Source organism: Schistocerca nitens, chromosome 5 (genome assembly GCF_023898315.1).
Source record: "Schistocerca nitens isolate TAMUIC-IGC-003100 chromosome 5, iqSchNite1.1, whole genome shotgun sequence".
Classification (NCBI taxonomy): Eukaryota; Metazoa; Arthropoda; class Insecta; order Orthoptera; family Acrididae; genus Schistocerca; species Schistocerca nitens.
Window position 1 is genome coordinate 349,993,642 of NC_064618.1, and position 19,193 is coordinate 350,012,834.

The following is a 19,193-nucleotide window of genomic DNA, read 5'->3' on the forward strand; positions in this document are numbered from 1 at the left end:
ACATGTTCTGTAATATTAAAATACATGGTACAGAAATGTTCAATGACTAGAGTATGGATACCGCAAACTACTTATGTAATCACTAATCAAGACTTGTGTGTTACTGCTAGCAACCGACTCCAAGCACTACTGAGGACAGACTACTGCAGACTGACTGACTGCTCGCTACTGCGAGTCGAGCGCAACTGCTCTGGTCAGAGATTCTACAATGTCTCAGCATCGCTGCCGCACAACATACGTGTTTCACTGTTAGCAGAGTATAGAATCGGTGGGTTCAGGAGGGTAATATGGAACGCCGTGCTGGATCCCAATGGCCTCGTATCACTAGCAGTCGAGATGACAGGCATCTTACCCGCATGGCTGTAACGGATCGTGCAGCCACGTCTCGATCCCTGAGTTAACAGATGGGGACGTTTGCAAGACAATAACCATCAGCACGAACAGTTGGACGACGTTTGCAGCAGCATGGACTATCAGCTCGGAGACCATGACTGCGGTTACCCTTGACGCTGCATCACAGATCACAGATAGGAGCGCCTGCGATGATGTACTCAACGACGTACCTGGGTGCACGAATGGCGAAACATCATTTTTTCGGATGAATCCAGGTTCTGTTTACAGCATCATGATGGTCGCATCCGTGTTTGGCGACATCGCGGTGAACGCACATTGGAAGCTTGTATTCGCTATCGCCATACTGGCGTATCACCCGTCGTGATGGTATGGGGTGCCATTGGTTACACGTCTCGGTCACCTCTTGTTCGCATTGACGGCACTTTGAACAGTGGACGTTACATTTCAGATGTGTTACGACCCGTGGCTCTACCCTTCATTCGATCCCTGCGAAACCTTACATTTCAGCAGGATAATGCACGACCGCATGTTGCAGGTCCTGTACGGGTCTTTCTGGATAGAGAAAATGTTCGACTGCTGCCCTGGCCAGCACATTCTCCAGATCTCACGCCAACTGAAAACGTCTGATCAATGGTGGCCGAGCAACTGACTCGTCACAATACGCCAGTCACTACTCTTGATGAACTGTGGTATCGTGTTGAAGCTGCATGGGCAGCTGTAGCTCTACACGCCATCCAAGCTCTGTTTGACTCAATGCCCAGGCGTACCAAGGCCGTTATTACGGCCAGAGGTGGTTTGTTCTGGATACTGATTTCTCAGGATCTGTGCACCCAAATTACGTGAAAATGTAATCACATATCAGCTCTAGTATAATATATTTGTCCAATGAATACCCGTTTATCATCTGCATTTCTCCTTGGCGTAGCAATTTTAATGGTCAGTAGTGCATAATTCTGGCAACTAATTCCTTTTCTGTAAACTCTAGGATCTCATACACAAATCACTTTAGATTTCCCCATGGGAAATAATTAAGGGAATTTGGATCAAGTGAATCGCAGGGCATGGAAAAGGACATCCTCTTTCAATCCAACGATCAGGAAATATGCCACAGAGATGGTTGCGGACATTCATACTGAAGTGAGGAGGTGCACTCTTATGTTGTAGCAACATCCTGTCAAGAGCAACCAAGGGTACGTTCTACAACAACTCAGGTAGAACTCTTTGCACGAACCTCAAGTAGAGGTGGCCATTCAGACGCCCATGTAGAGGATATGGCCTAGTGAGGTTGTCACGTACATAGCCAGCCAAGAAATTCACTGCAAAACGTACTTAATGGTGTGAATCTACTACAGCGTGAGAGTTTTCCTCATCTCACACATGGCTATTCCTGCTGTTCTAAAAACCGTGACGATCAAATGAGGCCTCGTCGGTAAACAGCATGATTTGGAGGAAATCTGGTCGATCAATCCGTTGTTGGAGGAATCACTGACACAATGCGACCCATGGTGCAAAGTCAGTCACAAGCATTGCACAGACTCGTTGTGGGTGATATGGTTGTAATTGTTGTTCGTGGAGTACTCGCCACACGCTAGTATGTGTAGCGTCCATTTCACGTGCAATACGGCGAGTACTTGTAGTGGGGTCCGCTGCAACACGTTCCAGCAACTCCTCTTCAGAATCGGGTGCGCGAGTGATCCTCATGTTGCCTGGCCGCTCGTTTCTTCTTTCCAATGAACCAGTCATCTATATTCGTCGACCGAGAGAAATAAACACTCGTCGTGACGGATGATGGCTGTCAGGAAATCGTTGACCTTCACACTGAATTCTATGGAAGATCTTGCAACAATGGAGATTGTACTCAAGGAACTTTATCCCAGTACTTGTGATTTGCCTTTAGATTTGAACGTATCTCTGAGGGCTTATAGCCACCTGCAGCCATCAGAAATTCTTTCATGTTCTTCAGTCTGTATTTGTAACAATTACACGAACCTAGGTGTTTGAAGTGATCAGCACACTAGTCCTTGTCTTCATCAACTGTGAACTTATCTTGTGCAAAGTTAGTTCTGTCTACTTGCGCATGTTCTGTTTTTTGTGTATTGGTAAGTAGCATTGCTTTACTTGCTGCTGGGGCGACATTTCGTTTATCGCCGCAAGATCTTGTTCACATTCGCTCACCAAAACTATGTTCTCTGCGTAAGCAAATATCTTAAACCTGCCACCTTTTATTATAGACCATTACATTCTTCAACATTGCTGTGTCTTATGACTTCCTCCAGGGCAAAATTAAACAGTATACCTGACAGTGCATCCCCCTGTCTTAATCCATGTCTTATGGGAAAACGCTACGTTCCTACAGGTTGTGCTATCACTCTTGATGCAGTGATATACACCCTAATCATTTCAGGTAGTTGGTTTGGAATTCAGAACTCTTTCAAGGTGTTACAGAGCTGCCTTGATGCATACTGTCATAAGCTCTTTGAAAAACTATGAACAGTACCGCTTCCCTACAATTCGCATAACAGCAAACACACGGTCAGTAGTTGAACGGTTTGAGCGGAATCCAGTCTGATGTTCTCCAATGATAATCTCTGCAAATGGTTTTAGTTTTTCTAAAATAATTGTAGAAACGATCTTGTACACCTTGTTAAGAAAACTGAGTCGTCATTAGTCAGGGCAGAGCATCTTGCTTACTTTCTTGTATACTGGGCAAATGACTGCTGTCTTCCAGTTTTCTGGCAACGCCTCAATCTTCCAAATGCGATGAAATAATTTGCATAGCTCGGCCTGTAGTCTGTTTTCACCATTATTCAATGTTTCTGCATATACCATATCCTTCTGGTCTGTACTGCTTTTCGTCTTCCATATGGCTTTTACTATGTCTGCCTTCACTATGTCAATCTCTGTGTCATTTGTTTTTTCTTGGTTTTTCACTGAAACTTAGCTCTTGGTTAGGGCAGTTGAACAGTTCAATGAAATATTATTTCCATCAGTCTGAGACTGATTCAGCGTCCATAGCCATGTTTTCATTTTTATTACTGAAAACATTAAAACTCAGTAAATTAAGGGCAATATGTACCAGGAAAAAAACGAAAGTGAGGGATAAACTTCTATACATCACAGACACTATGTCAACATACCCCTAAACTAAGATTTGAACTCGATCCAACAAACTTTTTAGGCAACATGTTTTACAAAAAAATTTTTTCTTTAATAAAATTGTTATGAAACCTTGAGAGGTGGCATGAGCCCCCTCCCATATTTCTATCTTATTCTGAGTAATTCGATTTTCCTCTCTAATTGCATGCAGTGAAAAGTTGCTATTCCTTCACATGCGGACTTCCCACACAGCGTCTCTTGTCACCCGGGTGGTCCGGTGACAGGCGGGTTCTGCTGATCTTGAAAGGGTTAAGCCGACGGGTGTGAGGGAGTCGAGTGGATGCTTTCCAGATGCCGACATTGTCATAAGAGCGAGGGCGGCACGCCCACAGGGACCTGACGGAGCGGCTGCGCTAGATTCCGTTACTTTGCAGAAACTTGGTGAAAACACTTTCTGGCGGGCTACCAGCGAGGTGTGGGAATGACTTGTGTTCCCAGGCAGTCTTGGCGGGCAAATTCCCGCGTTTTCTGCAAAATCATAACTGTGATTGGCTTGCTCAGGGGATAGCTCCTTGACGTAGCAAAATCGGTGCAGAAATTGGTGCCAATTATCTCCATTGGTGGAATAGTAGTGCGTCGGCAATAGAGTGGAATTTTCCGCCGCTTTTCGAGTTGCTGATTGGAACGTTTAACCACGGCCACTGTCGTGGGGGCGGGAATGTTCTGTGTTTGGCGTGTACGGGTGCTCTTGAGAGGGTGGGCTCTCCCCTTTCGGTCGGAGTAGGTTACAAAACTGAGCTCTCGCTGCTCTGGACAGCCTGCCTTCCGTTGGCTGTCTAATATACTTTCATTTAATTGTAACTGTTTGACAAAGTTGCTGAAGTTTCGACTTCAACGTAACTTTCCGAGTACAGTTGGCAATTGCGCGTTCTGCGTACAAGCGACCTATGTTGTCCGTCTTGAGCAATTTTGGCTAAAGTTGAATGTATCGGAGTTACTGCGTGACTTCGCTTGTTAAAATCAATCACTGTACCATCAGTGATTGTGTGGTGAGCCTTCTTCGTCTCCCTCAGAGGCGCATTTGTATTGATAGGAAGTCTTTAGTCTGGAACAACCAGACCAGGATAATTTGTTTCGGGCTATACTCGTGACATTATCATCACCACGACTGGCATCGCGCAACCAGCCATCGCTTCCGGTACGCCAGATCGTGTCCTTGCAGTTAAGAAGACAAATGGTTCAAATGGCTCTGAGCACTATGGGACTCAACTGCTGAGGTCATTAGTCCCCTAGAACTTAGAACTAGTTAAACCTAACTAACCTAAGGACATCACAAACATCCATGCCCGAGGCAGGATTCGAACCTGCGACCGTAGCGGTCTTGCGGTTCCAGACTGCAGCGCCTTTAAGAAGACAGCTTGGTAATGTATGTCTGCAGCAGCGGCAGATTAGGGAATTTTGCTCTGTGATAATCAGAGCTCAGCAGAGCGCGCCTGTTTCCGTTTTTTCTTACGTGGTTTTGTCTTGGGCGTTCATTATCTGAGTTCTCACTACGGTAACAGCAATTATTGTTGGGTTGGCTGGGTGTTTCTCTTAAGATTTGAGTTGCAAGGCATTGGCTCCACATACCACTTTGTCATAAACATCACAAGCTAGTTTACACACAACTTCACCTTCACAGCATTTATTTGGGTATCCAGTTTGACGTATTGTAAATGTTTCATGTGTTGTGTTTATTATTTTGAGTTTAGTCATAATAAATCAAATTGTTATTTTGGACAGAACTTTCATTGTGTAGATCGGTAAAGCAACCCTTTCATTTCTCACAACATTAATGAAACTTATTTATCAAATTAATTTCTATCAAATTAAATTATTGCAGGTGCCAAACTCTTTTCTACTCCACTTGCAGGGTCGATTAGAGTCAGTTCGCGTTTCTTCTTAATTCATGTGCAACAGCAAAAGTCGGAGTTAGAAAGGGGGGGCTTAGAACGTCATTTCCATATGAAGATTCTAGAAGAATTTAGTGTTAAATACACTGCTAGCCCCGGCACCTCGCAACCTCATCACAACAGTTTCAAACGTCATGACACATTCGAGAGCGTCACAGAAAAACAAAACAAACGTATAAAGTAAAATATTCACCTGGCTGGAAATCAGGAAAATTGCACTCGTTTTTGTCTGGCAGTTCTCACCGTACTGAAACTAAAGTGGCAGATGGCACCATGGTTAGACTGTTAGACATGGGCGATACTAGCGCTCAGTGATAACAGCTGTGCTAGAAAAAACTGCATGCCAACATGCCTCATATCCCAATTACCATCGGTCTCCTTTAGTCAACAAAGGGTCGGTCAAGCGTCTCCTTCATAGGTGCACTACGTTATCCGAGACTGTACCATTATATGCCTTCCCGACAACTCTTTGTCGCTGTTCCATTTCATGTCGTAGCCGAAAATTACGCCTACATATTTTACCGAGATGCTTAGTCTAAATAGGAAATAGAATTTTTGAAAGTCAAATGTGTAGCGTTGTAAAGTCAGTCTAAAACTGTGATGCGGACCCCACTTGGAGAAATTGTTTGAAAACTAAACTGAAAATAGAGCATTTGAGTACAGTTTTCGAATTAAAAGCCTATAATGCATTATTTAAAATTTATTGTTTAATGATATGAAATTTTAGTATAAAATGAATTAATAAGATTAGAAGGGATAAGAGGTGAGATGGAATTCAGTTTTTTTCCAGCACAGCTGTTATCACTGAGCTCCAGTATCGCCCATGTCTAACAGTCTAACCATGCTAACCATATTGCCATCTCTCACTTTAGTTTCAGTACGGTGAGAACTGACATACAAAAACCAGTGCAATTTTCCTGATTTGCACCCAGGTGAATATTTTACTTCATGCGTTTGTTTTTGTTTTTCTGTTACGCTCTCGAATGTGTGAAGCCGTTTGAAACTGTTGTGATGAGGTGTCATAACAATTGTATTAAAGTGCTGGATTGCTTTATAAAATTTTTGTAAAACATGTTCTCTAAAAAGTTTGTTGGAGCGAGTTCAAATCTTAGAATATTTATTTGGCCCGTACACTTTTAAATTTTTAATTCTTCTTATTGTTGTTAGTTTGTATTTTGTGGTGATCCATAACAATATGTTACAGAAGATAAATCCGAAAACCAGGTTTTTACAGTGGTAGATTTTCTTTCCACTTAGTTATTATTCGCCTACAACAATGGATACAGTCGCCACAGCAGTTATCAGCTTTGTGCTACATGTTAGGTACAACCCTGACAATGCTGCAGTAGGGATGTTAGCATATTTTCGGTTTTGTTTCCAGTCTGTAGTAGTATAATTGTTACAGCAACAAAAATATGTCTCATAAAATTACATTCGTATTTAAAAAAGCGTTTGTATATTTCACTTTTGAACTTCCTGCTAAAACAATCATGTGACATATCTACAACGTCAGGAATGAATTATTATCTTCTCACACTATATGAATCTGAAGACATGTTATTTATTTTTCCACAATATCTCCTTAACTTTGGAGACCAGTCGCTTAGATGAATAACGAGCCTAGGGAGCCGGACATTTGTGCCGTTTTTAAAGCGTTACTTGCACATACATAATTGATATATTTTCAAGAGTAATAAATACTAAAAAAAAGACCAAGCTACAAGATTTGCTTTTCACATTTACTTTAGTTGTCTGATAGATTACAAATTAAAATATTTCTTACAAAACTATAATTATTCTTATAAAAAAAGGATGAGGCCTGTTATTGCGCAATTTCTTCCTCTTCTTCTAAAATTTTTTGCACCTTCAACAAACATGCCATATTTGTAGCAGAATTACAGCAAACTGCGAAACTTAACGAGTACATGCACGAAATTAGGTGTCAATGCCATCATATTGGCGCGACCATTCACGACAGCAGCTGTTATGTTCGTTTATGTTTGTTTCGAAATAATTCTGCAAATTGATAACAAAAGGCAGCACTAGACAATGGACAGGTTGTGAGTCGTCCGGACATTGTTCTCATATGTAATGATACATACTCGGGCGCGGTCCTGTAACACAAATGGTTCAAATGGCTCTGAGCACTATGCGACTTAACTTCTGAGGTCATCAGTCGCCTAGAACTTAGAACTAATTAAACCTAACTAACCTAAGGACATCACACACATCCATGCCCGAGGCTGGATTCGAACCTGCGACCGTAGCGGTCACGCGGTTCCAGACTGAAGCGCCTTTCACCGCACGGCCACACCGGCCGGCTTTAACACAAAATTGGAACACAAGGTATGTTCGGGTTTGGTCTGCAAAGTGTTAATGAATAAACTTAGCTGAAAATTGTTTACCTCACCTTTAAGATTCAAGACTCCTTGTCTGGCTAAGATAACTAACAGATTTTATGTGTCCCGGTTTTCGGCGAAATCGAGCTCACTTCAACTGTTAGAATTTCGCTAGTCGTCCTTTTAAAAGTCGAAGCAATTTCGCCAAGCAAAGTGTCAAGAGTTTGACTGGCCGCCAATGCGGCGGCCGGACCCCGAAGGTGATATCCCGGCCAATAAATGCCAAACGATCATTTCATTTTTTGTAGCACGAAATTATAACGAAGACACGTATTACAAATTAAAGCCTCCGCTGCGTTTTTCTGTCTATATGTGAGGTTTATCTCAGGGATTACTGTAGGGATTGCGATGTGATTTTCACTAACAGACAGATTTAGTCACGAGGGAGGTCTGTGTATATAACATACAGTTAGTTATACGGGGGTGATGAGTCGTTAACACAACGAGGCCGGCTGCTGTACCCGCAGTGCGGGTGACAGGATGGGTTCAAATGGCTCTGAGCACTATGGGACTCAACTGCTATGGTCATAAGTCCCCTAGAACTTAGAACTACTTAAACCTAACTAACCTAAGGACAGCACACAACACCCAGCCATCACGAGGCAGAGAAAATCCCTGACCCCGCCGGGAATCGAACCCGAGAACCCGGGCGTGGGAAGCGAGAACGCTACCGCACGACCACGAGATGCGGGCAGGTGACAGGATGTCCGCAGTAAATATAGGACGGTTTGGCACGTAAGTTATTTCTTACATACTCAACATAAACACTTCAAAAGGAAAGGAAATTACTCATGCATATCAAGCAAGGAGATGCTGGAGCTGCCTCCCTTCGTTATTTAAGAAATTCTCACACCTGCTTATGAAATTGCTCATTACTCTCTGCAGTTCCCTCTGAGAATGGTAGCAATTTCATGACGAATGTTAGTTCTAAGTTTATCTAAAGCGTTTAGATATGATTTGCATACTTTCTCTGTTAATACACTCCAGTCACAGAAATCGCAGGGGGTTGAATTGAGGGACGAGGGGCCCAAATGTTGTTAGTGATAACTCTATCTCGAAACACGTCAAGAATTTCCTGCAATGAGAAGTTGGTTGTATCTGCCGTCGCAGATTTCTGCTGAAAGGTAGCGAAACCACGTTCTCTCTCAGTTAATTGGTCAAAAAAGGTTGCACATTTTTTCCACATACTTGTCACTGTTAATTCTTTCCCGGAAAAAAATAGGACCTAGTATTCTCTCATCGCTAATAGCGAACAACTCTCTCCTATTTTTTGATCATGCAGGGGTTCCCTGTGTATTACGTTAGCCTTTTCAGAAATCGAATATCGGTTATTTTGTGAATTAACACGTGCATTTAGGAGGTGCCACGATTCTTCTGACAAGAAAGTTAGGTTATGATCAATTTCTCTGTCAAGCACGCTGTTCAAAATCCATTCAGTAAACCGCAACATTTTTGCAGGGTCATGCTGTTTAAGTCATTTTATAGGCCTGTGACTAGCAGATTCGTAGCCATTTGAACAGAGCCATAGGAAATTCCCATTTGCTGAGAAAGATGTCGAACTCATATTCTAGGAGACCTTTCCAGAGCATGTTCAATGTAGTCCAGAGTTTCTTCCGTGAGTACCGTACATGTTTGATTGTCTGTTTCCTATCAAGAACATTTCCTGTCACGAAATTTATTTACCGATCGATGAATCGTACTCTGATTAGGAACGTGAACATGAGGAAATTCCTTTTGAAGTAACTCCCAAAATGCACGTGCAGTCTCTGACTCAAGAACATTTCCTGTCACGAAATTTATTTACCGATCGATGAATCGTACTCTGATTAAGAACTTGAACATGAGGAAATTCCTTTTGAAGTAACTCCCAAAATGCACGTGCTGTCTCTGACTCTGTACACAAGTATGAATCATACATGAATACTCTTTGGCGAACAGAATACTTGTATTTCCCCATCTCATGCGAAACACTTTGACTCAATACAGTATATTGCGCTGCCTAACGCACACATGCTACTTGCGCTAGATTTCTACGCTCACAAAGACCTCGCAGCAAAGAGAGAACATACTCTCCACCAGCACCGCTAGGCGGTTGCATTAACGACTGATCACCCTGTAGTAGTACTGTGAGTATAATATTTGTATTGCTGTCTGTTCCATATTTAACTGGCGTTTGCAAGGACATCTCGAAGCAATGATGAGAGCTACAAGCAGGTGAGCTACAGGGACCATCTGGCGGCAAAAAGCAGTAAACAGTCACCACAGCTCCAGAGAGCAAAGAAGCTTGATCATAATCTATGCATATCTACACACATTATAGTCCGCCTGCTTAGCTGGGTGGTAACGTGCTCCCCTCCCATGCACACAGGCCCGGGTTCTATTTCCGACCGGGTGGAGATTTTCTCCACTCGGAGACTGGGTGTTGCGTTATCCTCGTCCACGGTGCTCAAGTCGCCCCATGTGGCGTCGACGGAAATAAGACTTGCATTAGGCAACCGAACTTCCCCGAATAGGGCCTTCTGTGCCACACGCTCATTTCATTTCATTTTACACGCATTATAAATTAAAGTCCCCCGTCGCGTTTTCCGGTCTGTATGTGAAGGTAATTCTTAGGCACTAATTTAGGGATTTTGATATGATTTTTCGCTAAAAGACAGATTGATTCATGGGGAAGGTCTATGTATATAATTTATAACCACTAAGCCAGACAAGTCTGACTGTACACACTTAATTATACTTTTGCAAGCGCAGAGTTGGTTTAGCTTACTATTTACGACCGTCCTTACTGGTTAACTAGCACGCTAAAATATCTTGGACGAATCCTCAAGTGGCGGTTAACGTGAAAACCTCACCAACCATCCAATAGAAAGCCCACAGTAGACTAAAACTACTAAAACTAATAACAGAATGAATTGGGAATTACACTCCTCTACTATTCTCCGCACTTACAAATTCTGGTCTGACCAATCCTGTGCTATGTGAATGTTGCATGGATATCAGCCCCACCACCTTGAACGACATACGCCCCATCTTGCTTTCAGTATCCATTTACCTTCCCCCACATGGATCCTCTACCATCTCCTCAAATTCCTAACCCCCTCCCACCTACACTGAACGCCTCCGCATCTCCTATACTATCTGTAAAGTAGATTCCAGTAACCCTATTGTCTCCCATTTGATCACCAACCTAGGTATGCTGTCGCACCCTTAGAAACACACCCCACTATCCCTACACCTCCAACCGAGCGAGGTGGCCCAGTGGCTAACACACGGAACCCGTGATTTCCCTAAATCACTTCAGGTAAATGCTGGGATGGTTCCTTTCAAAGGGCACGGCCGACTTTCTTCCCCATCGTTTCCTAATCCGATGGAACCGATGACCTCGACTTTTTGGTCCCCTTCCCCCAAATCAGACAACAACAACCTACACCTACATACACTCCACTCCTGTCTCAAAGAAACTTCAACCAACTCCATCTCCTACACAGTGAGACCTGTCCCAATAGTTATCACTCATACCAACTTTAACTCTTCCCACACACACATTCCACACCAGAACTCCCCTTTCCCTATCCCCTCCATGCATCCCTCATCCCTTTCTTCTTGTTACCACTACCCTTCCCACACACCAGACTCTTCCTCACATTCTGTCTCCACCACCTTCTGTATTCTAACTATTAACCCCAACCCCTACCTTCCACTCCATAATACTAACTGACCCCTATTTTTTCTACCCACACCCCTCAGTCCTATGGAACATATTCTCTCCTCCCGAAATACTTCTCAAGCAGCACAGGTCTTTCAGATTTTAAGTGAAACTGCAGTGCTTCAGCGATTTTTCTCAGAAGAATTTCACCATTTTGCAATGTGTTTTCGGAATGTACAATCCTGGAAATGGAAAAAAGAACACATTGACACCGGTGTGTCAGACCCACCATACTTGCTCCGGACACTGCGAGAGGGCTGTACAAGCAATGATCACACGCACGGCACAGCGGACACACCAGGAACCGCGGTGTTGGCCGTCGAATGGCGCTAGCTGCGCAGCATTTGTGCACCGCCGCCGTCAGTGTCAGCCAGTTTGCCGTGGCATACGGAGCTCCATCGCAGTCTTTAACACTGGTAGCATGCCGCGACAGCGTGGACGTGAACCGTATGTGCAGTTGACGGACTTTGAGCGAGGGCGTATAGTGGGCATGCGGGAGGCCGGGTGGACGTACCGCCGAATTGCTCAACACGTGGGGCGTGAGGTCTCCACAGTACATCGATGTTGTCGCCAGTGGTCGGCGGAAGGTGCACGTGCCCGTCGACCTGGGACCGGACCGCAGCGACGCACGGATGCACGCCAAGACCGTAGGATCCTACGCAGTGCCGTAGGGGACCGCACCGCCACTTCCCAGCAAATTAGGGACACTGTTGCTCCTGGGGTATCGGCGAGGACCATTCGCAACTGTCTCCATGAAGCTGGGCTACGGTCCCGCACACCGTTAGGCCGTCTTCCGCTCACGCCCCAACATCGTGCAGCCCGCCTCCAGTGGTGTCGCGACAGGCGTGAATGGAGGGACGAATGGAGACGTGTCGTCTTCAGCGATGAGAGTCGCTTCTGCCTTGGTGCCAATGATGGTCGTATGCGTGTTTGGCGCCGTGCAGGTGAGCGCCACAATCAGGACTGCATACGACCGAGGCACACAGGGCCAACACCCGGCATCATGGTGTGGGGAGCGATCTCCTACACTGGCCGTACACCACTGGTGATCGTCGAGGGGACACTGAATAGTGCACGGTACATCCAAACCGTCATCGAACCCATCGTTCTACCATTCCTAGACCGGTAAGGGAACTTGCTGTTCCAACAAGACAATGCACGTCCGCATGTATCCCGTGCCACCCAACGTGCTCTAGAAGGTGTAAGTCAACTACCCTGGTCAGCAAGATCTCCGGATCTGTCCCCCATTGAGCATGTTTGGGACTGGATGAAGCGTCGTCTCACGCGGTCTGCACGTCCAGCACGAACGCTGGTCCAACTGAGGCGCCAGGTGGAAATGGCATGGCAAGCCGTTCCACAGGACTACATCCAGCATCTCTACGATCGTCTCCATGGGAGAATAGCAGCCTGCATTGCTGCGAAAGGTGGATATACACTGTACTAGTGCCGACATTGTGCATGCTCTGTTGCCTGTGTCTATGTGCCTGTGGTTCTGCCAGTGTGATCATGTGATGTATCTGACCCCAGGAATGTGTCAATAAAGTTTCCCCTTCCTGGGACAATGAATTCACGGTGTTCTTATTTCAATTTCCAGGAGTGTACATGTTTTCGTTTTTTTAACTGTCCATCTTTGATTTTTAATTTATAATAAAAGACAAAAGCAAAACAAGGATAATGGAATGTAGCCGAATTAAGTCGGGTGATGCTGAGGGAATTAGATTAGGAAATCAGACACTTAAAGTAGTAAAGGAGTTTTGCTATTTGGGGAGCAAAATAACTGATGATGGTCGACGTAGAGAGGATATAAAATGTAGACTGGCAATGGCAAGGAAAGCGTTTTTGAAGAAGAGAAATTTGTTAACATCGAGTATAGATTTAGGGGTCAGGAAGTCGTTTCTGAAAGTATTTGTATGGAGTGTAGCCATGTATGGAAGTGAAACGTGGACGATAAATAGTTTGGACAAGAAGAGAATAGAAGCTTTCGAAATGTGGTGCTACAGAAGAACGCTGAAGATTAGATGGGTAGATCATATAACTAATGAGGATGAGTTGAATAGAATTGGAGAGAAGAGAAATTTGTGGCACAACTTGACTAGAAGAAGGGATCGGTTGGTAGGACATATTCTGAGGCGTCAAGGGATCACCAATTTAGTATTGGAGGGCAGCGTGGAGGGTAAAAATCGTAGAGGGAGACCAAGAGATGAATACACTAAGCAGATTCAGAAGGATGTAGGTTGCAGAAGGTACTGGGAGATGAAGAAGCTTGCGCAGGATAGAGTAGCATGGAGAGCTGCATCAAACCAGTCTCAGGACTGAAGACCACAACAACAATAAAAAACATTTATAATGTTTTTCCTCATTCTCTTTATATTGTATCCATGACAGCCCTCACCCTGCCCACAAGGGGCGAGGGGAATGAAATCGCAATAAAGGAAAAAAAAAACCGAGCAGGTCACTAGTTTACTTGTGTGTCCAGTGTTTGTGGTGCGGGTCTGTCTGTGGTGCAAGACCCTATGTTGCAGCCTACTTAGCCTGCAGACCAGTGTGGAGCAGTAAGCTGCCAGCCTCGGTATCTGTGTGTATGTCGCGCAGCGCGAGGAGGAACTGCGGCAGCGCGAGGCGCTGATCCGGGAGGTGCGCGCGCTGCAGCAGGTGCGCGCCGCCTGCGCACGCGCAGAAGCCGAGGAGCGACGACGCGACGACGCCACCACCGCAGGCCTGGGCCTGCTCTGCGAGATGTCCATCGCGGAGGTCAGTCTGCTCTGCGTTACAGCGACCACACCAACTTAACTGCAAGTTAATACGTCTCGTAAACTCTGGAGTGGCTAAACTACTCATACGTCATACGTGTCTCACGCAAATGCTCAATACCGACACATTTTCGCACAGCCTCAGGCGAGGAATTCGTCATCAGCTATTGAGAATCGTTACTCTCGTAAATCAGACATTGAATAAACCGCCTTATACGCTTAGTCATCTTCCTTACGTATACAGGGGGTGGACAAAATAATATGAACACCATGTAATAGAGTACACCTTGTTGCAAGTTGGCATCACTGCATACGTGTAAATACTGCAAGGCCGTTGCAGTAAACAGTTAATACGCCAAATCTTTGAGATTATCTTTCAGTGTATAATATAGGGAGTTGTCATGATGTAACAGACTTGAAGCCGACGTCTGCAATGTTACGAGGGTCACTCCAAAAGAAATGCAAACAATTTTTTTTTAATCCATCTTTTATTCTACATGTTTGAAAGTTTTACAGTGTTTATATAACCCTTAAGGAACAATATTTTCATTTTTCCACATAATTTCCATCCCTCTCAACTGCCTTACGCCACCGTGGAACTAGCGCCTGTATACCCGCACGGTAAAATTCTGGACCAACCTGTTGGAGCCACTGTTTGGCAGCGTGCACAAGAGGGGTCATCATCTTCAAACCTTGTTCCACGAAGAGAGTCTTTCAGTTTCCCAAAGAGATGGAGCCAGGTCAGGACTGTAGGGCGGGTGTTGCAGTGTTGTCAATCCGACATTTGTGATCACTTCCATGGTTTTTTGACTGATATGTGGCAGTGCATTGTCGTGCAACAGCAAAACATCCTGCTTTTGCCGATGTGGTCGAACACGACTCAGTCGAGCTTGAAGTTTCTTCAGTGTCGTCACATATGCATCAGAATTTATGGTGGTTCCACTTGGGATGATGTCCACAAGCAAGAGTCCTTCGGAATCGAAAAACACCGTAGCCATAACTTTTCTAGCAGAAGGTGTGGTTTTGATTTTTTTTTCCTTGGGTGAATTTGCTTGATGCCACTCCATTGATTTCCTCTTCGTCTCTGGTGAAAAATGATGGGGCCACGTTTTATCACCTGTCACAATTCTTCCAATAAATTCATCTCCACCATTCTCGTACTGTTCCAAAAGTTCGCTACATACCGTTTTTCTTGTTTCTTTGTGACCCACTGTCAACATCCTGGGAACCCACCTGGCACAAACCTTTTTTAACGCCAATACTTTCAGTATTCTGCAAACACTTCCTTCCCCCATCGCAACGTAGCTTGACAATTCGTTCACTGTGATGCGTCTGTCAGCAGTCACCAATTCGTTAACGCTCTGCACATTGTCTGGAGTGTGTACAGTACGAGGCCTGCCGCTGCAAGAACAATCCTCAATATTGCCGTGCCCACTTTCATCACATAACCTGCTTGCCCACCCACTAACTGTACTGCGATCGACAGCAGCATCACCAATCACATTTTTCAATCCCTTGTGGATGTTTCCCACTGTCTGGTTTTCACAGCACAGGAGTTCTATGACAGCACGTTGCTTCTGACGAACGTCAATTGTAGCAGCCATCTTGAAGACATGCTGCGACGGCACCACTCACGGGAACAGGTTGAACTAAGTTTGAAAACAAGCGGGAAGAATGTATCTGCACACTGTAAAACTTTCACACATGCAGAATGAAAACTGTATTTTTACAAAAATAGTGTGCATTTCTTTTGGAGTGACCCTCGTAGTATGGTCTAACATTAGCTTCTGGTGGAAGTGTTTTGATTACAAAAATGCCAGCATGCTTCATTTACATGTGCACTAGTCGTCCTGATTGTAGTGTAAAATATAAAGGAATCAAATTTCACTCGTAAGTGGACTCGTTCAAGCGATATTTTCCTTCATGTACATGAATTTTAGCTGTGCTGGTTACTTTTGTTGTAGTGGTTTTATTTCTGTAATTAGACTTTAGATTTCTTATGAGTACAACTCGAAGAGCTCTGTGAGTGAACGCTGTGAGAGGGAAATACTGCAAACCGTCCAGACATAGCAAAATATAGTCTCATCATTTTCGGGAGGAGTTCAAAGACGGAACATCAGTTTCCTCATTCCATATTAAGCAAAATGCTGTATTACGAAAGCATCCCCGAAATGTGTAACAAAAAGATAGTTACATAAACAAGCCGCAATGCGTCGTATTAAGGGATGAAAAATGGAGATTATGTCGAAAAATAGCTAAATGTTCAAACTGTAAACTGATGTAAACCATTGTGCAAATAAAAATGTCTAAGTACTTATAAAAAATTAGGAGACTTACTTTTGGGAATACCCTCTTATTTAATTCCACTCTTGCGTGGGCGTAACAGGAATCAATAACAAGAAACAGTTGTAAACAGTAGTCTGCCACGTTTCGGGGCTACTAACATGGCGGCGTCGGCTTCAGAGTAATGTACTGCGGTAATCTGTAGCACCACCACCACGTATTACAGCTCCATTATTAAACGCTTTGTTCTGTGCCGTTAACACAAGCGATCGGTGAAATGTGTAATCTCTTCAGGCTTGCAAAAAGGGTAAATCGTTGGTGCACGGTTAGCGGGAGCATCTGCGACGAAAACGGTTGAATTGTTTAACGTCACGCGAGCGACGGTATCGACGGTAAACGACAGCATACCCAAAAGATGGTAGAACATCATCGGCGAAAAGGAACTGTGGACGAAAGCTGAAGTTACCTGACAGAGACCGACGACGGTTAAAAAGGACTGTGGCCACACAACATATAACTACCGTGACAAAAGTGACTGCGGAGTATGTCACTCACTTGAGTATTACTGTATCAACAAAAACAGAGCGGCGGGAGCATCACAAGGCTAACATACGTGGGAGGGACGCAATTACAATACCCTTAATAAGGAAGCCAACGCAAAACTGCGAAAGAAGTGGTGCCACAATCATAAAACGTGGGCATCTGATGACTGAAAGAATATGCTGTGTTCCGATAAATCATCATTTACATTGTTTTCTACAAACGGCCAGATTACGTATAGAGAACCCCAAAAGGAGCCTATGATCCGGCCTGCCTCCTTCCTGCAGTCAAGCAAGAAGGAGATTCCGTTATGATTTGGGCGGCTATATCGTGGTATGCCGCTGGTCCTATATTTACCCTCATTGACTGCATTACTACGAATGAATATCTGAACATCGTCGACAATTAAGTGCTTACTATGACTAGCACAGTGCTGCCAAACACTGCCATATTCCGAGACGATAGTGCAAACATACACATAACCAAGAAGGTTCAGGTGTGATTCGTGGAGCATCAGAATATCATCAAACATCTTCGCTGGTCAACACAGTTGCCACGCCTCAGCATCATTGGACCGTTGTGGGTGTTTTAGATCAGAGAGTCTGGAGCAGATTTCCAGCTGCAGCATCGCTGAAGAAATTGGCGAATGTTTTGGTACAAGAATGGGAGATCAATCCGTTGGAAACTATTCATCCGCTATACGAGTCTATTCTGCGAAGAACTGCAGCTGTCTTCATAGTCAATGGTGGCCCAACGCCTTACTAATAAAAAACATATTGTGTACATATCAGGTCTTCATATCATTTTGCCAATCCCAGAGTAAGCGTAACTTAGGACTAAACGAGATATCAACAATAGTCAGTCGCAGACGAGGGGGATTTCTGTGACAGGTTAGAGACATTCAGCAGTTCCGCGAATATTTTTGATGGGTCTGGCCTGCTGCTCCCAGAGCCGTTGTTTTCCACTGAAGTACAGGCCCTTGTCGTTGGATCCAGTGTTTTAGATCTTGCCGGAGGCCAGGTTCCTACGTGTGTCGTGTAAAACGGCAGCTTTTCGTAATTTATCGGTGGACTCAGGACGGCGGTGTGTGCTACACGGACTTGAGTAGTTGCGACTGTATGTCGCCGAATATACGTTGTACTGTGCGACATTTTTACACACTGTTTTATTGTAGTACATTTTTGGGTTCTGAAACTCGTTCACGCGGTCGACAGGAAGTTAGCTTGGACACTAGTAGGAAGAAAATTGTGGGAGTCACCAGCCGTTTGTACGCTATGTGCTCATATATTTCTCGAAAGAAAATTTGCACAAAATGAGTCAAAAAAATTGATTGCCGAAAGGCAACATTCCAGACTTACGGATATGATACAGAGTCGTGGACATTCCTCTGAGAAACATGAAGATTCGATTGCTAGGAAGAGGGGGTACTTGATCCTCTGTAAAGTACGGTAATTCATAATAGCTGCAAAATAAAAGACGTAACACTGACGTGTGCCATATAATATTGAACATAGTACAAGCAACTATTTACTGACGTTCACTATGTTGTCGCTTTGTACAACATACTTCTCCTCCCCTTTTCCACTTCTTTCAGAGACCTGTATCTTTCTGAGCTCTTGTTTTAAACATGATTTCAAATTTTATACCATAGATTTTATTGCACTTTACTCCACGGTTGGAATAGCGTCTATAAATGTTTCAACCACTTATTTGTATGCTCTATTTTTTACATCCATGTTCATAAAATGTTCATTTGTCAATGTCCCCAAACAAGACACTTCGCGGTACAATTGTATAAGTTTTTCGATGTTCTCATTGGCGCACTCCTTCACTAAATCTTCCTAAAACCTGAGAACAATAAGAAAACTCACGAACTTTCTGGCTGAAGGCCATCACAGAAATTCACTCGTGCCTGTCCAACTGATGACGGAGGGTCACCAGATTCGAGAACTGGAGGTAACGGCCTGCAGATCATGTCTCCACTAACGCACGAGTATTCCCTGTAGGTTTTCCAGAGTCCGTCAAAAATATCGGTGCCCCGTCGCTAATATTTGCTCGTGTGTGGCTAACTAATTTGAAATATAATGTAAGACAGAAAAAGACGACGCACAAC

At 44.2% G+C, this 19,193-nt stretch overlaps 1 protein-coding gene across 1 annotated transcript in view; it reads left to right on the plus strand.

Annotated features, from left to right (window-relative positions):
* LOC126260445 (cilia- and flagella-associated protein 99-like) overlaps positions 1-19,193 on the plus strand; it is an 88,864-nt gene that overhangs the window by 59,625 nt on the left and 10,046 nt on the right. The window contains exon 6 of the mRNA XM_049957774.1: positions 14,100-14,258. Coding sequence (XP_049813731.1) covers positions 14,100-14,258 — 159 coding nt within the window. The remainder of the gene's footprint in view (positions 1-14,099; positions 14,259-19,193) is intronic.